The sequence below is a fragment of the Elgaria multicarinata genome, chromosome 15 (assembly GCF_023053635.1).
Source record: "Elgaria multicarinata webbii isolate HBS135686 ecotype San Diego chromosome 15, rElgMul1.1.pri, whole genome shotgun sequence".
NCBI classification, from domain to species: domain Eukaryota; kingdom Metazoa; phylum Chordata; class Lepidosauria; order Squamata; family Anguidae; genus Elgaria; species Elgaria multicarinata.
In genome coordinates, this window is record NC_086185.1 from 28,654,821 (window position 1) to 28,677,855 (window position 23,035).

At 46.1% G+C, this 23,035-nt stretch overlaps 1 protein-coding gene across 2 annotated transcripts in view; it reads left to right on the forward strand.

Moving 5' to 3' along the window:
* Positions 1–23,035, forward strand: part of LOC134409211 (vascular endothelial growth factor receptor kdr-like) — a 238,648-nt gene that overhangs the window by 189,227 nt on the left and 26,386 nt on the right. For both annotated transcript variants that reach the window (XM_063141839.1, XM_063141840.1), the window contains exons 20-25: positions 1,351–1,439; positions 3,372–3,537; positions 4,588–4,685; positions 5,455–5,577; positions 5,748–5,859; positions 22,437–22,536. In XM_063141839.1, coding sequence (XP_062997909.1) covers positions 1,351–1,439; positions 3,372–3,537; positions 4,588–4,685; positions 5,455–5,577; positions 5,748–5,859; positions 22,437–22,536 — 688 coding nt within the window. The remainder of the gene's footprint in view (positions 1–1,350; positions 1,440–3,371; positions 3,538–4,587; positions 4,686–5,454; positions 5,578–5,747; positions 5,860–22,436; positions 22,537–23,035) is intronic.

Here is a 23,035-nt window from a genome sequence, read left to right on the forward strand (position 1 = left end):
TACACTGCGTACTGAAGTGCGCCCCCAAAGCGACTGTGTAGATCCTGCCCTAAGAGGTGAAGGAAGAGGCAGAGGAGGAGGAGGCTGGGGAATCTGGCCGCGTCCTTGCCGCCGCCGCCGCCCACCTTCCCGCCGGCCTCCTGCTGCCGGTGAAAGAGCCACCCAGGTCGGAGAGCTTCTTCCGCTCTCCGCCCTGCCTTCTTCCACCGAGTGGCTCTTTTGACGGCAGCAGGAGGCCGGCGGGGAGGTGGGCAGTGGCGGCGGCATTCCAGATATTCCTCTTCCTCCGCCTCTTAGGGCAGGATCTACACAGTCGCTTTGGGGGCACACTGCAGGCGCACGCAAGCGCCTTCAGTACGCAGTGTAGATCCCCTCCCTGACTTTTCAGCCACGCCTCTTCGCCTCTTCGCCCCAAGTTGGCTTCGAACCTGCGGCTGCGTCACCTAAGTGATGCAGCATAGATTCAGAGACACCCCGAGGCAAAGACAACATCAAGACACACATCCTAGTGGTGGATTCCTGCTAATCACAGTGAAGACATCAAGAGCCATCCAGAAATCAAGAATGCTGATAAGGGTCACATCTACACCAAGTAGGATATAACACTTTGAAAGCAGTTTGACCTGGTAGATGAAACATGTCCTGGGCCCCAACAGTTGTCAATATCATTATAAGGCAGCAGTGTAGATCATGCCAGGATCTCTTCATGCAGCAAATTTATCCTGCCCTTTGAACCATGGGAAATTCATTCATTGGAACCAGTGTTAATAATGATGAGGGAACACGAGCAGGGCCTTTCATTCAGTAACCAGGTTCGCACATAATGCTAGCCCATGGATTAATTTGAGATGATCAAACAGGCCATGGTTTGTTTTCTCAATCCCTGGGTTGTTTATTTCCCTCCTCCTTCAGCTGCTCCCTCCATATATTCCAAAGTCCTTTGCAGTGCTGTAGTATGAGCATGTAGAGTAGCTGGGTGTTATATGTAAACTGCCCAGAGAGCTTCAGCTATGGGGCGGTATATAAATTTAATAAATAAATAATGATCAAGATGAAGTGGGGTTTCATTTGGTTGATCAATTCAATTCATTTCAAACCCTGATTTTAGGGTCTAGGTTAAGGAGGCCTCTGTTTAGTCTTAATGATGAGTAATTAATACATTTTCTATTACATTTATATCCTGCCTTTTCCCCTCTTGCAAGGAACCCAAGGTGGCCATGAATTCACAGTTCTCTTACCTGCATCCCACCTTTCACCATGCATGCAATAGAGATGTTTACTTATATATAATTATTTCCACAACTGTTTGCATTACCATTTTGAGAACTTTGCTTTGATCCTTTTTTGCAGGGCCTTTGATGGTAGTGGTAGAATACTGCAAGTATGGAAATCTGTCCAATTACCTAAGGGGGAAAAGAGGAGACTTCATTGCATGCAAGGTAAGATGCACAACGGGCCTCTGAGGGCAGATGAAATCTGCCATCCTTGAAAAACAGCGGGTTTTGTTTCCTGTCCAAGAGGTATGGATAAATTCTGTTTGGTCATCTTCTTGATACCATGCGTTGAGTGAAAGAGGGGAACTGACACTTCTGCCCCATAAATGCACTTCTGAGTGAAGACAGACATAGTATTTTAAGGCTGACATCCTCCTCTGGTAGAGACCATCCCTCCCTCTTACCAAGTGGAAATACACAGGCGGAGTGCAGGATCTCTTCTTGATCATCTCAGAGTGCAGGACACAGAATCATGGGTTTAAGTTACAGGAAGCCAGATTCCGGCTGGACATCAGGAAAAATATCCTGACTGTTAGAGCAGTACGACAATGGAATCAGTTACCTAGGGAGGTTATGGGCTCTCCCACCCTAGAGGCCTTCAAGAGGCAGCTGGACAGCCACCTGCCAGGGATGCTTTAAGGTGGATTCCTGCATTGAGCAGGGGGGTGGACTTGATGGACTTAGAGGCCCCTTTCAGCTCTATGATTCTAGGAAGAGGGGCCGGCTGCCCCCTCACTAACTTGGAGGGAGCCACCAACATGGCAGGCCCATACTATGAGTCCCCTCAAGCTTGGAGCTGTCTCTGATACTGGGAGGGAGTTAGAGCCCCCTCTGAAATCCTTGGGCTAGATCAATGTGGACTGGATCACTCCATTGTCACGGTGAGCGTCTTTTGCTGTCACTGCAACATTATCCCAACAATATTTGTGTTCTCTCAGAGAAGTTAAGTGTCAGCTACAGCTGGGCAAATCCGTCAGTTTTGCTTTCTTCCACATTCACTTTTTTTTTAATTTCTCCAGTTCTTTCTCTCAAGAATGTAAAGAATTTTGCAAATTTTGGTAAAATAAAAAACGAACACAAACAAAATTCTGCCCCATCTGCACTGTCCAAATTCAAGAGGTACAGCTTTTCTCGGCATAGAGAGCAACATGATATACCTACCTGCCCTACAGCTGTTAAAATTGAGGAAGAGCCTTCCAGAAAGAGCAGTAAAGCAGCACTTTCTGCAGCTGAAACTCTCCCCACGGCCTGAGTTCGATCCCAGCGGAAGCTGGTTTCAGGCAGCCGGCTCGGGTCGACTCAGCCTTCCATCCTCCCGAGGTCGGTAAAATGAGTACCCAGTTAGCTGGGGGAAAGGTAATAACGGCCGGGGAAGGCAATGGCAAACCACCCCGCTATAAGGCCTGCCAAGAAAACGTCAGTGAAAGCTGGTGTCCCTCCAAGGGTCAGTAATGACTCAGTTCTTGCACGAGAGGTTCCTTTCCTTTCCTTTTCCTCAAAGAGCACATTTCTAAATGTATTTTATCCTAACTTGCACATTTTGATATGTTTCTTGAGTTGAGAACTATATCTGAGATTTCAGAAAAGTGTGAAATCCCAATGGTAACTGGTCTCTGATCTGCACATTAGCCCAGGAAGTACGGATCATGTCGTTTTGCTTTGAAATGCCAATTCAGTGAAATCTTTGACCAGCCCCAACAACACCATTATATTTATTGAATTGATCTGAAATATTTCTAGCCTGGTTTTCAGGGCAAGAGCCCTCTCAAGACAGGTTACACCACAGAGTCCCACACTGTAAAACCCCGTACAATGGTAAAACAGCAAAAATTAATTAGTAACATCAATGAAAACCAGCAATAGAGCACCTGGCCCTGGCAGTACTGTAATCTAAAGCACAGTTGGAGATAAAACAAAGAAGTCCAGTGAAACATGCTCAGGAAAAAGAAGAAAACAAGTAAGTCTTCATCTTGCAGTGATGGGACTTGACGGACCCCTGATGGCAAGCCATTCCGGAGATGTGACGAGCGTTGAGAACTGACTCACACATACACACAGTGGGGAAGATCCTTTTTCTGAATTATGATTTTTTTCCAGCCACAGGAAAATTTGGACCCTGCAGAGAAAGGGCTGGAGGAATCCATCAGTGATTTAACAGAGCTGATCAAACGTCGCCTTGAAAGCGTGGCCAGCACAGGAAGCTCTGCTAGCTCAGGATTCATTGAAGACAAGAGTTACACGGACTCGGAAGAGGAAGAGGAAGGTAAATAAATGGGCCTTTCCGGGTTCTTTGGTTTTCACTGCTTTGGAGCCTTGCACTCTTCCTGTTGAAAGCTTCCTGGGCTAGCTTTCTTCAGTTGATGCTGCTCCTGCTCTGAAATTGGGAGGTTGAGAAGGGGAAGCGTTGAGCGGAGGCTGGTGGCTCCGATTTCTGAAAACAGAAAGATGTTGAGAAGTTCCTGGAACAGCACAACAATACAGAAACCTAGATTTGCACTGACTTTAGTGCACCAAATTCCATTTGATCCCTTAAATACTTACCCGAAGTTAGGCAAGCGACAGTTCCTCAGTCTGTAAGAAGCAGCTGGAAGTGTCAATTGTGGTAAACACAAGATACCGTGCAGTACTCAATTAATTTAGCAGGACAACAGAATTTGTGAGGATAGGTGGTGGGAAGGGGGGGGTGAGAGAGAGAGGCCCCTCAGAAAATAGATGGGGGAGCTCTCACTTCACCTAATTAAGACTTTGTACCACCTCGGTGGGCCAACTCAGTTAACACAACAGCTTGCTAGATCAGACTGAAATCTGTCCATTATGTGTTGTGTGAAAAAGTCTCCTTGTCTGAGCATACTGCCAGTGAATGACCCTGAGTTGAGAATTCTGTCTCTCCGTCAATTTTCCCCAGACCGTCCAAACCTTTCTTTGGTTCTACCATGCCTCCTCATTGGTTCTCATTGTTTTGTTTTTTAATCTCATGGATTTTGGAGGGGAGGGGGATATTGAAATCAAGATAAAAATGCAGATGGCAAAAAGAAGAAGAGCACACAGAAAACAGCAACAAGCTCACTAAAGAAATAAAGGAAATCACTGATAATAATTAAATGACTTTTTCCCCCTTAAACTGAACAGTTCCAGATACCCATCCTTCAGAGCTGCGTGGCCAGTCAAATTATTATCCCCACACAGTTAGATTCTCTGCCATCATGTCTAGCTGAGATCTCAGTGTTGGGAATGATCCTTGATGTTACCATAGCTTGTAGAACTCTCTTGCATATATCATGTATTGCTTAAATGGCTGCTTGCACTCCTCTAGACGCTGAAGACCTCTATAAGCGATCGCTCACCTTGGAGGACTTGATTTGCTATAGCTTCCAGGTGGCCAAAGGCATGGAGTTCTTGGCCTCAAGAAAAGTAAGTCCTGCTGAATCCCCTTGTGAAGGTTTGAGGCCTACAGAGGGTAAGATAATAAAGTCAGCCTAGAGGTCTAACTTTTTGGTGGGTGGGTGTTTCTGATGAGAGGGGATATTCCTGAAAGGAGTTTCATTTCCCTGGTGAAATTTCATTTCTTCAGTTAAGTTTTATTTATTTAAGATTGACACAGTACTTTCTGTTTTGGGGGAAGAGGGTATAAAGGAGTGACAGAGCCAGAGAGGTAGAGAAGAAATGAGGAAGAAACAGTTGGGAAAGTCTAAATGCAGCTAGGGTAAAACTTTTGCAACTTCTATTTTCCTTTAATGCCTTTGTATCACTCGGCTTTATTGACTAAATACCTTTATTGTAATTTGGTTGTTTAAATATACTAGTAAACTCTTGTGTTAAGCCACAAGTGTCTGGAATGTCACTCATCTCACATCAACAACCTAAACCCCACATTATTGGGAAAGGAAAGGTAAAGGAAGTCTTAAGGAGGCAGAGATCCTTAAAGGGCTCCAGGTCAAGGAACGCTGACACCCCTCTATCAACAAAGACTCAAGATGCTTTCGGCTCTCATGGGTGCAGCCTCAACACCTGTGTAGAGCTTCAGTGGGAATGCATGGAGGTCTCCTGCAGCAAAACCCTAATGATCTTGAAGGATCCAAAAATCTTTTCGGTCCTGAGCTTCGTTGTGTTGAGAGCTTAAAATCCTTGAATAATACTTTCTGATTTCATTTGTCCTCTTTTTCTTTTTTTCCCCCTCCAGTGCATTCATAGGGATTTGGCAGCCAGGAATATTCTGCTGTCTGAAAACAATGTGGTGAAGATCTGTGACTTTGGATTAGCAAGGGACATTTACAAAGATCCTGACTATGTGCGCAAAGGCGACGTAAGTGAAAGGAGTTGGGTGTACATGGTGTGAACATGACTCACTTTCGGGGCATTCACAATGAACGTTATTCATGCTCACCCATTGGGACTGGACAGGATATATATATACATTTTGATAAATATAAATATTATTAACGTCAATAATCTTTTACTGTCTTAATTTCATAGGCTAGGCTTCCACTTAAATGGATGGCTCCAGAAGCTATTTTTGACAAAATTTATACAACCCAGAGTGATGTTTGGTCTTTTGGTGTGTTGCTGTGGGAAATATTTTCTCTAGGTAAGCTTGCTTTTACTTTTATTTCATAAAATAAAAAGAGATGTATGAGAAATTCATTTCAGTTCATTTTTGATCAGGGTTTACTCAGTTTGCACGAGATTTACCCAGATCAAACACAGACTCGGAAGCAATCTAGAAGCAAAGTCCATACACTGTACAGCTTGCCTTGCGATTCGCGGACCAAAAGAAAAAGTGTTGGACAGCGTGTGTGCATTTTAAAAATGCACATGAAAAAATGCCCACTTTTGAAAAATGCCCACAAAAATGCCCCAACACTTAACCAGCACCAGGTTAAGACTGCCCCCTGCGCCCAGGAATTTAATTACATATGATAGGGTATTTATGCCAGCTGTCTAAACAAGTCTAGGGTTCTAGCGTTTTAGCTGTCTGTATTGCTTTAAATTTTGTATATTTTTGTGCTGCATTTTATTATCTTATGAATTGCTGTAAACCTCCCAGACATCTTCAGCTATTGGGTGGCATAGAAATAAAATAATAATAATAATAATAATAATAATAATAATAATAATAATAATAATAATAATAGATACATTTGGAAAAATACGCACAAAAATATGCACAGAATTTCATGCAAAGAGAAGAAACAACACTTGGAATTTGATACAGAATGAGTTGGAACGAGCATTGAGATGGGATTTGGAGAGCTTCAACGAGCTCCAATTTTGCTGGTTTGCACGGCCCTGTGAGTGGGGGGATCAGATGGGCAGTGAAAGTTGGCAAGGCCAAATCTTACTAGCCCTGATGGCTCTGTGCTACCTCCAGTATCAGAGGCAGTAAGCCTATATACACCAGTTGCTGGGGAACATGGATGGGAGGGTGTTGTTGCACTCCTGTCCTGCTTGTGGGTCCCTGGTCGACAGAAGGTTGGGCACTGTGTGAACAGAGTGCTGGACAAGAGGGACCTTTGGCCTAATCCAGCAGGGCTCTTCTGATGTTCTTAAGATGTTCTTAGATGGGACAATAGCTCAGTAGTATAGCACAGACTTTGCACGCAGGAAGTCCCAGGGGGATTCTACACGTCGTACTGAGGGCGCTTGCATGCGCCCCCAGTGCGCCCCCAAAGCGATCGTGTAGCTTGCCTGTTCGAAGAGATGAGGAAGAGGCGGAGCAGGAGGCGGCTGGGGAATCCGGCCGCCACCGCCGCCACTGCCCACCTCCCTGCCGGCCTCCTGCTGCCAGCGAAAGAGCCAGCCGGGTCGGAGAGCTTCTTCCACTCTCCGCCCCGCCTTCTTCTGCCGAGCTCTCCGACCCGGCCGGCGAGGAGGTAGGTGGGCGGCAGCAAGGACGTGGGCGGATTCCCCAGCCGCCTCCTGCTCCGCCTCTTCCTCGTCTCTTCGAACAGGCAAGCTACACGATCGCTTTGGGGGCGCACTGGGTGCGCATGCAAGCACCCTCAGTACGATGTGTAGAATCCCCCCCAAGGCTCAGTCACTTGCATCTCACGCAGAAGGATTGAGTAGCAAGTGATGGGAGGAATATCTCTCTGCCTGAGACCCTGCCAGTCAGAGTAGCTGGATGGACCAGTGGTCTGACTTGGTACAAGACAGCTTCATCTGTTCCCCACGGCAGACTGTGAGAGGTGAACCAGTAACTCTGAATCGGCTTAAGCCCAAAACATGTTTTTGGGAGTTGGTTGCACACTTCTATAACATGGAAATCAGGAGGGACTCTGCCTAAGCCAGGCCGTGGCTACTTTCAGATAGACATGGATTGTAACTGACTGACATTTTGGCCTGTAGTGAGTGTTTTGAAAGCTGGTGTTGACATTTGTAACAATTGAAACCAGGAGAGTTTGTGGAAAACTCTAACCGTGGCTTCTCTGGATGAAAGTCGTTTTGACAGAGCAGAAAATCTTCCTGTCAAATGATAGTTTCCCACGGGCTGAGCGGGCCAAGCTCAGAGACCACACAGAGCAGAGGGCTGCTTGCCGTGCACCCCACGGCCGATGACTCCTCTGCCTGCCATGAGCAATATCAGAACTCTCACAAGATGTGGAGGGGGAAGAATTCTTTGCATATGCTAATATTCGCGGCATCCCTTCCTTGCTCCTAGAAGTCTTCCTCTCAAAATGCTGACCTTCCAAAAAATGAAACACCCACAAGACCACATGTTGGCTGGAGACCTTGTCATGGAAACGGAGCCATCCGTGTTCTTTTGGCAGAGCGCAGGTCGAAGGAGGGAAGGGCTAGCTCAGGCAAGCCACAGAATGTTTGGAATGGAGATATTCCTCCTCCATTCATGGCTGTGTGCAGCGCCAAGTGGCAAGGCCTTCTAGAAAGGTGGAAGCCTTTTCTGTTTTTCAAAGGAGAAACGAACAGCTGCTGCTGCTTCATCCTGGTGTGCGTTGACACAACTGAGATGTTCTTCTTAAGAAGCCGGAAGGGGTGTAGGGATTGAGCTCAGAAGAAGACCTGGGAATCGATTCAGCATCAGACAGGGAGAGGGAGGCGGGAGGTGCTGTCGAAGCGCCAAGCTGGCATGAGCAGAAGATCACTGAGGATAACAGTGACAGAGGGGAGAATCCCCACCTGCAGTTGAACCGTTTGGGTAATAGCCAGCCAGGGGCCTGTGAAATTATGGGAACGCAGGATTCTAAAGAGGAGGAGGAGCTGGCAGTAAGAGACCGGATGGTGAGATGTCTCATAAGAAGGGAGGAACAACACTAAGTCATGAAGCACTCAAGAGGCTGGCCAGAGAGGCGATTTTCTGGAGAGAACCACTTTGAGGGCTGGACTCCTCAGGTTGGAAGGGATGGCCATGGGGGTCCATTGGCAGTTTCCTCGCAACTCTCTGTTATATTGCCGTGACCTGAAACAGTTAACTGCATCTCACAAAGGTCTTTATTACACAAAGCTGGCTGTGTGAAGTCTGCTCCTGATTTCTGCCTGCAGATTACATCTGTAATCTTAGGCAATGCTGGTCTGTCTGTAGTCTGCATAATAAAAGTGTTTGACTAGCAATAGGACGTTTGTATGAGTAGCGAAAGAAGCTGGGAGCCAGGCACTTGACAAGGGGAGAAGAAGGAGGAGGAGGAGGAGGGTTACTATTTATCAGCAAGGTTTGTTGTGAGGATAAAATGGAGGAGGACCATGTATACTGCCTTGAGCACCTTGGGGAATATGCAGGTAATAAATAGTTGAGAAGACAGGTTTCTGCCCCAAGGGGTGGGGCGGGATACAATCTAAAAGTAGACACAGGGGGAACTGCAAAATAAAGGTGTGAAATGGAGGTACGTTAAACAGGGAAAGAAATGTGCGGCAACTGCAGTTACATACCCTTAGACTTAGTTTCAGTGGGGTCTTGGGATTAGGAGTAGCATACTAGAGTTACAATGGCATAGAGAAAGTGTTGCATAGAATTCATTAGGGTTAGGCCTTCTTGGTTGGTGAAAAAAAGATCTTGGATTGCACCAAAGGCTCCAGGGACAGAGAAGCCATGGCTGCTCTCTTTTTGCCAAATATAAAAAACAGTGGTTGCTCAGTCCTGTCTGAAATATGTTCTGCACGCATGGCTTCTATGCTGTCCTTTGCCAGCAGTGTCTCTTCTTCTGTCCCACCCCCCTCCTTTTGGCTTAACATCCAGCCTGAAGAAGAGTCCTGTGACACTCAAAAGATTGCTCACTGCTTCGTCACTTTTAATCAGTCCTAACCAAGGTACTTGTCCACACTGCTGCTGTTTGGATGTTCGCATGGGTTTTTAGGGTCTCCATTTCAGATTTCCAAAATGGAAAAAAGAACGGGGAGAAAGAAAATTGTGGGAAGGGAGGACCGGATTCAGCAAGGTCCATAGCTCTGTTCTTTGATACATTCGAGGCTAAAGTACAAAACGGGAGAAAGAGAAAATGGTGGGTTTTTTGAGACCAGTAGTTCTGTGGTGTGTGTTTTAAGGTCTAATGTCTGCTGCAATGTTATCCATACAACAGTGGTGGGCAGAAAGTAGATCTCCAGGTGTTTTGGACTTCAATTCCTAACATTCCTGACCACTGTCCATGCTGGCAGGGGCTTCTAGGAGTTGAAGTCGAAATCATCTGGAGATTTGCCTTCTGCCCACCCCTGCTGTACAAGATGCTTCTCCCCCTTTTTAAAACGACAACAAAAAACAACCTATGCCTTTGGCATGCATCCCTCGTATAGCTGTTTAGAGCTGTGCACTTTTGAACTTCGTGCCTTCAGGGAATACTTTCCACATCAGCTGGCCTGCTGTGCAACTGCTGTGCGATGCCTTGGAGTCTCTACATCCTCCGTTTGCACTTGCTAGGCTTGGAGGCTTCACCTTTACCTCGTATGACCTACAAAACACTCCTGAGGCTGTGCATTGCAGGGGGAGGTCCAAATAGGGGTAAGGAGGGTTCCTATTGCTGATCTTCTCATTGAAGAACTCAAGAAACAGTGCATGAGGGCCTGCGTGCCTCCAAACCCTATTTGGAAAGGCAAATCCCGGCGATAAAATGGCAACAGCATTTTGAGAATATCTTCGCTAGCTATGATATCCGGGAATCAACCGAGGAGGGACTACCCATCTCTGACCTCCCATTTTGGCCCAACGTGACAGCTAATGAGGTCAGCGTTATATTGGGCAAGCTGGCAGTAGATAAAGCACCAGGAGAAGACATGCCCCCGGAACTTTTTAAATATAATGTCAACTGGTGGGCCCCAATCCTGGCAAATCTCTTTTCAAACATCAACCTAACAGGAAATATCCCTGCCGGATGGCAGTCAAGTATTATAGTTCCCTTATATAAAAAAGGTGGAAAAAAACCGACCCCAAACGCTACAGGCCCATAAGTTTATTGGATATTGTTTCGAAAGTGTATGGCAGATTCTTACTGGATAAACTTCAAGCGTGGGCGAATGAGAATGACATCCTGGTGGAGGAACAGGCCGGTTTCCGCCAAGGGAGGAGCGCTATTGACCAATGCTTTGTGCTCAATCACTTGACCCACAAATATCGGAGTCAACCTGGAGGAAGCCTGTGCGTGGCCTTTGTGGACGTCACTTCCGCCTTTGACCTTGTTGATAGAGATCGCCTCTGGGACAAACTTTCACGGTCAAGCACAGACAGACGACTCCTGTTTTTGCTGCAAAAACTGCACTCACAAACGGACTCAGGAGTGAGGATTGGCGCATCTGGGACCCTCTCTGACAAAATTATCATCAGAAGAGGAGTCAGGCAGGGCTGTCTACTCGCCCCTTTTTTGTTCAACTATTATGTGAACAATCTGGTGACTGAGTTAACAGCTCTGGACTGTTTTCCTCCCTCAATTGGCCCCAAGAAGATCCAGGCGCTCCTTTACGCAGATGATACGGCCCTTTTATCTATTATAGTTCAACCGCAGCTTTTAAAGCTCAGCTAAAAACTTTTCTTTTTCCTAAAGCTTTTAAAACTTGATTTTGTTCTGACTTTTATACTGTTAGTTTTACTCTACCCTGTGCCTGTTTGGTGCATTCTCTTCCCCTCCTTATTGTTTTATTATGATTCTATTAGAATGTAAGCCTATGCGGCAGGGTCTTGCTATTTTATTGTTTTACTCTGTACAGCACCATGTACACTGATGGCGCTATATAAATAAATTATTAATAATAATAATAATAATAATAATAATAATAATAATAATAATACCCAGGTCGGCCTGAGACTGTTAAATAGATTAGGCACGATCTGTAAAAAGGAAAAATTAGTAATCAACTATTCCAAAACAAAGGTGGTGGTCTTCTCCAGGAGAAATCGTGTGCACAGATGGCTTTTGGATGGATGGCAGATAGAACAATGTACAATTGAAGAACTCAGTGAGGATGAAGAGGGTGGGGATGGGGAGGTGATGTTATCCAACGTGGTTTTGCATTTGGGGTCTTATAGAATCATAGAATCATAGAATAGCAGAGTTGGAAGGGGCCTACAAGGCCATCGAGTCCAACCCCCTGATCAATGCAGGAATCCACTCTAAAGCATCCCTGACAGATGGTTGTCCAGCAGCTTCTTGAAGGCCTCCAGTGTGGGAGAGCCCACAACCCCCTTACGTAACTGATTCCATTGTCATACTGCTCTAGCAGTCAGGAAGTTTTTCCTGATGTCCAGCCGGAATCTGGCTTCCTTTCACTTGAGCCCGTTATTCCGTGTCCTGCACTCTGGGAGGATCGAGAAGAGATCCTGGCCCTCCTCTGTGTGACAACCTTTTAAGTATTTGAAGAGTGCCATCATGTCTCCCCTCCATCTTCTCTTCTCCAGGCTAAACATGCCCAGTTCTCTCAGTCTCTCTTCATAGGGCTTTGTTTCCAGACCCCTGATCATCCTGGCTGCCCTCCTTTGAACACGCTCCAGCTTGTCTGCGTCCTTCTTGAATTGTGGAGCCCAGAACTGGACGCAATACTCTAGATGAGGCCTAACCAGGGCCGAATAGAGAGGAACCAGTACCTCACGTGATTTGGAAGCTATACTTCTATTAATGCAGCCCAAAATAGCATTTGCCTTTCTTGCAGCCCTATCGCACTGTTGACTCATATTCAGCTTGCGATCTACAACAATTCCAAGATCCTTCTCGTTTGTAGTCTTCTTGGGGTAGCTTCCAAACAAGCCCTCCAGACTCCCAGTGCTTTGGCTTTGTTTGTTTGTGTATTATTGAATCAGTCTATATACCACTTACCGTATCTGAAGACATCTGCAAGGGGTTTATTGAATCAGGGATTAAAATTCGTCATAATAAATACACAAGCCCATCAGTTAAATTGTTTGCAATATTTAAAACCTACGCTAAAAGCACAATAATGAATGCACTAAACAACTGGGCAGCACAGGCATTGGGGGAAGGCTTGGGTCTTTAACAAATGCCTAAAGCATGTCACGGTTGGCGCCTGCCAAATTCCGGGGTGGGGGTTTCCTTAAGGTGGGCCCCACCCCAGAGAAGGCCTGCTTCTGGGGTGGTATGAGATGGCACGTAGATCTCTGCGACGTTTCACCGGCTTAAGCCCGGACTCTGGTCCGACATCCACCAAGTGATCCAGCTCAGTCTGCAGTGCGTCAGGCCAGCTGGTGGATTTTCCACTTCTGCTGCTGCTTTCCTGCTGATGCCAACATTGGCAAGGAGAGTATGAGGGTCGTGCAGGCAGGCAGGGCTGCATAAACCCTTCTCAGGCCAAGCGCCACCACTTGAAAACCTGAGGGAGGGTTTAATCAAACCTTTCCCCTAGCTTTGAGGGGAACAGGTTTAATATTCAGGACCTGCTCTAAATATACTGTGGGAATACTCTGGTGTGGGTGTTTAATAACTGTAAAAAGGAAAGGAACCTCTCGTGCAAAGCACTTGAGTCATTGCGGACTCCTAGAGGGACGCCTGCTTTCGCTGACGTTTTCTTGGCAGACTTTGCAGCGGGGTGGTTTGCCGTTGCCTTCCCCAGTCGTGGTTCCCTTTCCCCCAGCTAGCTGGGTACTCATTTTACCAACCTCGGAAGGATGGAAGGCTGTAAGACAGATAAATAATGCCAAGCTGACGTGTGGTATTTGGTAGCTAACAAAATAATAATAAGTTTGTTGTTATTTAAAAGCTTTAAATCAAAATATAATACTTTCATTCCTGCCTGATCCACACTCTCCACACACCAACCACCTCACTCTCTTCACACCAATCCTAAATCCCCAGAATCCAAACTCTTCCTACTCTCCTCACACGCACTCAAGCTCACACACCCATCACAAACTCCCAACACGCTCCTTATATACTCCTTCTCCCGCCCACCTATGACATCATAAACCACACCCACTCAGTTCTAACATTCCATATTTACCAGACTTACTAATCTAGACAGATACAAGATACTCAATTGTGGGGTAACGCCACACTGTGCCATGCGCACCCCTCATACTCTCCGTGCATGGTGGCAGTGGCAGGGGGAACTTTTTCCTCTTTTGCAGAACATCTCTAAATCTCAGGTCCATATTGGGTCAGGCAATTCACTGGTTCACCCGGTCCCTAGCGATTCAGGACTTTACATGCCCATAGCAAGCCGTTGAACTTGTCTGGTAATGAACTGCATGGACTGAGCAAGAGCAGCTCAGCAAACAAGATGGGGACAATGTTCCCAGAAGGCAAAACGTTTGAAAAACATGGAATTGGGACACAGAATAGAAGCCATCTCCTTCTCCAAACATGCCACTTGGGTGACACTGCCAGTGTACAGCACACCCAAACAGAACTGATTTGGACACCTACAAGCAGCCGGCAGAATAGCCTGCAGGTGAATGGCTTAATTAGGGCAGCAAATGTACATTGATGCCAGAAATATATTCAAGCACCCGGTAGTTAACTGGCAAAATTCAGGTCTCCAACCTTTTACTAGAGAAGCTTCAAGAAAAAGACAATATTCAGTGCAAATATAGCTATTCCCGGCAGACTTGTTTAAGCTGCAGGAATTGCTTTCCTTTTAAGAAAGCTCCTTTTCCCAAACTGAACTCTTTAGTTGAGACAATGGATTGTTCTTTCAGTGGAGGAATGTACTGGATTGCTCCTCAATCTGGCCCCAACGCAACGTCAGATACCCTCATTGTGAAACGGGATTAGAAGCCCCATTTTCCTCTCCATGGCACCAGTTCAAAAAACAAATTGTTCTTCCAAAGAGACGTCTTCATACGGATCATCCAGGCATGTCTTCGGTTTGGCACCCTCTCATCTACAGCTCACGCGATAAATATTTAATTGAGAGCTGTGTCAGCAGGCAAATCCACTTACATAAAAAGTTTTTTTTTATTATTATTAAAAACCAGGGGAAAAAACGGTTGTCTTCGTTATGGGCTGTTTTGAGCTCCTTTCCACAATTACCACTTTTATGGGCCTACACATATCCACAGCCTTTAGAAAAGAAAAGATTTCAACTAGTAAAAGACATGGCCTTATTTTGGTCTCAATTACCTGCCATACTAATTGTTAAGACGGTCCATGCATATTTTGGCAAACTGCAGCCCTTGTTGGTACAGATTGAGGAGGGCTCCCTGACTTCATTTGGCCTTTTGACATTATTGAAATGCTAGGTTATGTTCATTGCATTTTGAAATTGGCTAAATGGTGCGATACAGAACAACAGCCCTTCTTTGGATCAAATTTGCAAGTTTTTGTTGTTGTTCTTTCCAAAGCAATGAAAGATACTGGAGTAAATTAGAAACTCGCAATACTGCTACACCAGGCATTTATCCAGCAAAAGGTAGGATGGCCCAAAAATAGGAACTGCATCTCTAAAAAAAGAGGACAAAAAAGGCCATACATTTGCATACATTTGCATAAACATTTACGTATACTCCTTCATATGTATAGATGCAGATTTAAAAATAATTGCTAAAATTTAAATAGAAATACAATACTTCTGTTACTTTTAAACTGGCCTTGGATTGGACAACTCTTTAATTAGAGGATTGTCCCCCATCAGCCCTACATATATATCATATATGGGCAACCTGTGGTGTCCCAACCATTTCCTCTACTGCCAGGCTGATCATCCATCAGCTGTAGGGACGAGGGACTGATGGTAGCATGGAAACAGCCATCCGTATCAAGATCACCTTGCCATCCTCTCAGCAATCCTGGTGCAGATCGCTGTTTCCTCACAGCAATCTCCCCTCCCATCCTTTGATTTCAACAGGCAGAGGGGGGAGATTTAAAACCTCTCCATTCTTGTATGCTGGGATGTGTGTTGAATGCAATCCTCCGGGCCAGCATTGAATGCAATCCTCCGGGCCAGCATTGAATGCAATCCTCCAGGCCAGCATTGAATGCAATCCTCCGGGCCAGCATTGAATGCAATCCTCTGGGCCAGCATTGAATGCAATCCTCCGGGCCAGCATTGAATGCAATCCTCCAGGCCAAATCAGTTTTCCATCCCCGAAATAGAGGATGCCTTCAAATAGAGGATTGTCTTCCGACAGGCTTTCAAATAGAGGATTGCCCTCTGTATAGTAGAACACCTCACCACCCCGAGGAAGGGTTTAAGCTGCCTTTTATAGAGTCAAGCCATCTTTGTCCAGTGCTGTTTTCTCCAACTGTTGGTGGTTCACTGGGGGTCTCAGGCCACACCTAGACCTAAGGTTTATCCTGGGATCATCCAGGGTTCGCCCCTGCCTGAGCACTGGATCCCCTGTGTGTCATTCACCTAGCTGAACAGGTTTGACCCCTGGACGATCCAGGGATAAACCTTAGGTCTAGCTATGGCCTCAGGCAAGGTCTACTTGATATCCTTGTAACTGGGACAGGACAAATCTTGGCTCCCTGCAAGCTGTGGTTTTCAAATTGCGAGCCACCTCAGCAATGGGCACTCCTTCCGTCCTCCTCTCTCATCCCCGCTCAGGCCACCATCTTCTCTTCCGTGTTGGCCTTAACCAGGGTTTAGCATGATATCTGCTAACCATGGTTAACACTAATCAGGTTCCTCCCCCTTAACCAGGGATTGCAAACCCTGGTTTCAAATCTGGGAGAGAGGGGTTCTGTTTAGGATTAACTAACAAGTGTAACAGTGAAGCTGTTAAAGGAATGTTGAGGGTGGGAGGTAGATTTTCATCAGAGAAGAGAGAAGGATGTGGGAGGTAGGCCGGATCCCTAAGGGTACATTATGCATGTCCTTATTTTTGATTACATTCATATTTTAAATTATACAATGTATCCAAAAGGGATTTCCCAACTTCCGCCACAGTATTTTCATAAAGACTTCCTTACCAACTGGAAGCAAGACAATGGAAGAGTCAGAGTGTGCAGATGTTGTGCCTACATACTTTCCTCTGCCAAGCTGTAGCTCCTAGGGAGGGGGAGAGGAGGTTCTCCTTGGGAGTAAGGGAGACGTCTTGGGAAAGAACATCTCCCCCCCCCTTACCCTGTTAGTGCTCCACCCTTACCAGCTGGAAGGATTCTTTGCACCTTGTGGCTAAAGCAAGGTTATCCAAACAGATTCAAGGAGCAGTTGTTCTTGTTGCTGTGTTGCCATTCCTTCCTTCTAGTTCTTGTTTTTCTTACTTTGCTCCCAACTGTACGGTGGAAACTGGCATGCCAGAGCTGGATGAAAACAGGAAATTAAACAGGAATGTTACGTGATGTAAAGTGTATAGGGATTCCTCAAAACCTGGACTCAAATTCAGATTCTATTAAATCTCCTAAATTAAGACCGGATTACGTGTTCTTCCAAATTCCTCCCCAGGCTTGAAAGAGGCCAGATTAAGTGAGGGAAGCAACATAGTACAGCCTCCCTGGGAAATGAAAGAATCAAGAAACTTACAGCATTAGAACAGAATCAGTTCTTTATGAATGTTTATGAGAAATCTAGCTATCAGGGAACATAATTCTGAGGCTGCGAAATACGATTCCTAAACACAGCAGTACCTTTTGTTCTCTTAAACTGTAAGGTATTTTATCATTCTTTCAGTATCTCAAAGAACACTTGGGATCGAGGGTTGGGTAACACTATGTACATTGAAACAATCGAGTAGTCGGTTAAAATGTCAACAACTGATTGAATAGCATTCTTTAATTCCTGTATTGAGAAGGGGGTTGGATTCAATGGCCTTATAGGCCCTTCCAACTCTACTATTCTATGATTCATCAGTTGATAGTGATCAAATCAATGTGTATTAGGAGCACAGCTAGGATGATCCAGGTTGCTTCTGAACTTGCGGTGTACTGCGGTGTACATGACTAAAACTGAAGTAAGAAAGACATTTATGCTTGATGCATACCTACTACATCAAGGGAAAACAGATACTGTCTTAGCCTTCCCCAACCTGGGTCCCTCCAGATGTTTAGTACTACAGCTCCCAACAGACCCAGCCAGCTAGTCATTGGATGGGAGTTGTAGTCCAAAAATCTGGAGAGACCCAGGATAGAAAAGGCGGCAATGGAACCTCAACCAATGTATCTATTATATCCCCAAACAATAAATTATTTATTTATTTATTTATTACATTTCTATACCGCCCAATAGCTGGTAAGCTCTCTGTGCAGTTCACAAAAATTAAAAACATTCAAAGTATAAACAATTACCAATTAAAGTGCACAACAAAATAAGTACAATAAAGCTGCATTCCTATACACATTTATGTGGGAGAATCATAGAATCATACAATAGCAGAGTTGGAAGGGGCCTACAAGGCCATCGAGTCCAACCCCCGGCTCAATGCAGGAATCCACCCTAAAGCATTCCCAAAAGATGCTTGTCCAGCTGCCTCTTGAATGACTCTAGTGTGGGAGAGCCCACAACCTCCCTAGGTAACTGATTCCATTGTCGCACTGCTCTAACAGTCAGGAAGTTTTTCCTGATGTCCAGCTGGAATCTGGCTTCCTTTAACTTGAGCCCGTTATTCCGTGTCCTGCACTCTGGGAGGATCGAGAAGAGATCCTGGCCTTCCTCTGTGTGACAACCTTTTAAGTATTTGAAGAGTGCTCTCATGTCTCCCCTCAATCTTCTCTTCTCCAGGCTCAACATGCCCAGTTCTTTCAGTCTCTCTTCATAGGGCTTTGTTTCTAGACCCCTGATCATCTTGGTCCCATTAAACTCATCGGGGTTTATTTCTGAGTAAATGCCTATAGGATTGCCGTGCAAACTGCTAAAAAAAATGGAGGCATCTGGACGGGCCCCTGTGTGAAGTTGGATCAATTAGATGGACCCCCCTTTAGCCTAGTCCAAGGTCCTGTAGATGCCCATAAGTGCAGGAAGGTCCCGTTGGCTTTCATCTTCTGCCTATAGCAGCCTTCCTCAACCTGGGGCGCTCCAGATGTGTTGGACTACAACTCCCAGAATGCCCCAGCCAGGCTGGGGCATTCTGGGAGATGCAGTCCAACACATCTGGAGCGCCCCAGGTTGAGGAAGGCTGGCCTATAGGCTCTCAAGTCAGCAGTTTTATGGGCACACCTGAAAGTAAACAGGAGGCTCAATAATTTAAAAAACACACACACCAAACCAGACATGAAAAGAATCACGTTTCTCCCCACAGTTTCGCTGCTCTGCAGTGGCAGGTCCTTTTCTTTTCACCAAGAAATCAAGGTCTATTAGAGTGTCGCTCAGCTCCATTGCAGGCTGCCTTGCCTTGCCCTGACAGTCGTATTAGTCAGGGTGATTTATTTGTGTCCTTTTCAGTTTCCTTGTCATATTAGTTCAGCTGTCATGACTGGGGGTGAGACTCCTGTGGGAGCAGCAGCGGGCTGAGGAGGTTTTGTCTTGCTGGCATTTCCTCTCCAGTCCATTTTGCTTCTTTGTTGATCCCATCAACAAAGAGTTTGGGCCTGACTTGCCTCTGGGGTGTGGTATTTGCTCCTGGGTGAGTGTTGCGAGGACCTGGAGTGACATCATCACATTGCTTGATCACTGCAGGGAAATGACTGCATTGCTTCTTCACCAGTGCATGATGAACTAAGGGGAACTGAATTGCCCCCAGGCAGCGGAAGTCTCTCATAGGATGATTCCACCTTTTCCAGGGCTATAGAAAATCCATCCCGCCAATGAGACTCCGGCTGGTCCCCTTTTGTGATTCCATTCTTTCTACGATGCACATATTGTAGGCTTTCAATATTCTCTCACAGGCACCTTCCACTCTCTGGCATTCACTGCCACAGGACGTGGCTGAGACAGGTTTGAAAGGATATGTCTGTTCCTTATTAGCTAAATGGAGTTCACAGGTACAGAGGCACCGTTCCTCTGAGTACCAGGTGTTGAGGAGCAATGACAAGAGAAGGCTATATCATTCGTGCCCTGCTTTTGGGCTTCCTGGAGGCATCTATTTGGCCATTGTTTGGGAAGCAGGGAGCCTCGTGTGGCGCAGAGTGGTAAAGCAGCAGTTACTGCAGCTGAAACTCTCCCCACAGCCTGAGTTCGATCCCAGCGGAAGCTGGTTTCAGGCAGCCGGCTCGGGTCGACTCAGCCTTCCATCCTCCCGAGGTCGGTAAAATGAGTACCCATTTAGCTGGGGGAAAGGTAATCATGGCCAGGGAAGGCAACGGCAAACCACCCCGCTATAAGGCCTGCCAAGAAAACGTCAGCGACAGCTGGCGTCCCTCCAAGAGTCAGTAATGACTCAGTGCTTGCACGAGAGGTTCCTTTCCTTGGGAAGCAGGATGCTCGGGGCATGTGTCAATGGTAGGCATGGGTTGGGCACCTTGCTTTTCTGCTTGACCATTGGAACTTGTTCACCTGGTCAAACAATGGTGGTGGGAGGAGGAGGAGGAGGAGGAGGAGGAGGAGGAGGAGGAGGAACAGCTGCCATGGCCTCCTTGCTCCCTGGCTCTCTGCCTGTCAGGCAAGTAAGTGGTAGCAATGATGAGAAAGAGGAGGAGGCACAAGAACAGCTGGTGACGATGGCAATGAGAAGGTAGGCTCACCAAGGAAGGGAGCCCATTGAGGGAATCTTGCCCCCGTCCTCTCAAAAATCTGGAGCTGGCACAGAGGATCTGGATAAATGGACCATCAGTCTGATCCAGCAGGGCTCTTCTGATGTTCTTGTTGTCACACTTGCTGCATCAATAGGATTTCTCACTCACGCAAAGCCAGCATGATTTATTTGTTTGTTTCTAAAGCACCTGAAACAGAGGTAACCAACCTGGTGCCTTCCAGATGTTTTGGACTGAAATTTCTTTCAGTCCAAGCCAGCATGGCCAATTGTCAGGGATTATGGGGCTTGCAGTCCAAAACATTTGGAAGACACCAGGTTGCCTGACTCTGAACAAAAATCTACTAGATGCTGTTAAAAAAATAAAATCATGTACAGATTTGGGCAGACAGCCAAAGTGAAAGAGACACAGATTGGGCAGGGAAGCATGAACAAAAACTAAGCTACAGCAAATGTAAAACTGCGGTGCTCAAGAGAGGCAGTGCTCAGGTGAGTGAAGTCCCCCATGTGAAAATATCTAGGGCCTACATGCATACATCTCAGGGTCAAACAAGATGCAGTGAGCCACATCATTGAATTCTGTGATTGGGTTGTTCTTTTTTCACACTCACAGTAGGCCCCAAGCCAAATCAGGGCCATAGCTTCATTTCTACTCCTGCCTCCTCCACAACATTTTCCCACTGTAAAGCTCCTCTCTTCGCTACCCCATCCTGCAACAAAGCTGCTTTTTGACCCCAAATAGGAGCTTCAAGGGTGATTTTCTGTAAGAAAAAAGGCATGGTGAAAAAGGTTATAAACACAGAACGTCATCACACGGGCGGAAATCGCATTTGCTCACCGTCACTTTGCCACCCACGTGTTTGTCTCTCATTACTTCCTCTGTTGAAAGAGGAAGTAAACAACATGCATATGGCCCATTCAGTGGGCCATTTTGATCCCGCTGCTTCTCCTGCACACAGCAGGTGGTGGCGGCAACTTCCATTTTCAAAAAATAAATCGGACTAGATGAAGTGTTTTTCTGTGGCATGAGGAAGGCTAGAAGAGTTGGGAGGTGTGTGGGAGGCAAATGACGTCATGAGAGGGACCCGTGAACATCCGTCAGTGCCCAGCAACGAGCGTGCAATAAAACTGATGGAGCTCATACCCCTGATCAAACCCCACCCCCACCCCCAGCCCCCATGCTGACTCCACACCTACTTTGGTCCTCAATTGTAGTACTGCAAAGGGGGGACAGTTGGAGAGAAGCAATGTGGAATCCTAGAAGTCTGCTCTGAATTTGAGGAAATAAGACCGCCTTGGCAGAATCCTAAATTTTGTTAACAGAACCATTTTAGGCAGCGCTCAGGAGAAAGGTGCGGGCTGGTTGAGGGTTGGGGAGAGCCACAGGTGATCCACGTAGGGCTTTTAGACTGCAGGCAAACATGATGGCTGGAACAATTGCAGGCCCTGGATTCTGACAAAGGTATCTCTGTGCCATCACCATTTCTAGTACGAGAGGTGTCATCTACCTCGCTGCTTTCTCTCCTCCCACTGTTGGAATCCTGGATTAGGATTCTGGTTATGTTTCCATGGATTTACTAATTGCTGAGGAGCTGGAGGAATCAGAAGACTCAGCAGAAAACTTAAAGGTCAACGTTGCACCTGGACATTGATGTCATAATTGAATAATTGGTAAATTGATTGTTTCAATTAAGGGTGGCAAGCAGTTGCATCACTGTCCAGTTAGTCTATAAAAGCAAATGTATTCCCATGTACATGTATCACTCACTCACTCACTCACTCAAAATGAACCACTCAGAGATGTATCAGAGCTGTATTGACTGACCGTATGTAAGTATTTGTATTTGTGATTGCCATAACTAAATTATATTTTTATATGCCAGTAAAGGTTTGTTTAAACCTATTGAAAATCTCAGTCTTAATCTGTGTCTTTGCTGACTTTGCTGGAAACCGTTGCAAATACTCTGCTATAAGGTTATTGGCCAGAAGCCCAGTCTGGCAATAACTAAATAAGGTTGTATATAACCACCATAACTCAATACCCTCTTCATCCACAGGTAGACTTTTGGTCTGATCCACCCAGGCTTTCCTTTCATTTGTATCGTCTCTGTGCGAGAGGCAGAAAAAAATGGAAGGCACTTTATGTACCATTCTTCTTATTATTATTATTACTGCATTAAACTTGACTGTGTGTGTGTGTGTTGTGCCTACAGGGGCCTCTCCGTACCCGGGGGTGCATATTGATGAGGACTTCTGCCGGCGTCTCAAGGAAGGAACACGGATGAGAGCACCTGAATATTCAACTCCGGAAATGTAAGTTTTCCACCTCTAGATACTAAACCTGCGTTGGCCCCTCCCTCCTGTTTTTGGCAGCCTGGCCATCATTTTTCACCCTCCACAGTGCTCCAGCCAGAAAGCTTCATCCCACGTACCTGCTTCCCTCGGATTATCCCCGTAGCGCTAAGCTTTCGCGATTGTTGTTGTTTTTGCTACTGGGCGACAGCGATCCTTTGCATGCCAGGAAGTGCAGATCGCAAGATGAATATGAGTCAACAGTGTGACATGGCTGCAAGAAAGGCAAATGCTATTTTGGGCTGCATTAATAGAAGTATAGCTTCCAAATCACGTGAGCTACTGGTTCCACTCTATTCGGCCCTGGTTAGGCCTCATCTAGAGTATTGAGTCCAGTTCTGGACTCCACAGTTCAAGAAGGACGCGGACAAACTGGAGCGTGTTCAGAGGAGGGCAACCAGGATGTTCAGGGGTCTGGAAACAAAGCCCTATGAAGAGAGACAGAAAGAACTGGGCATGG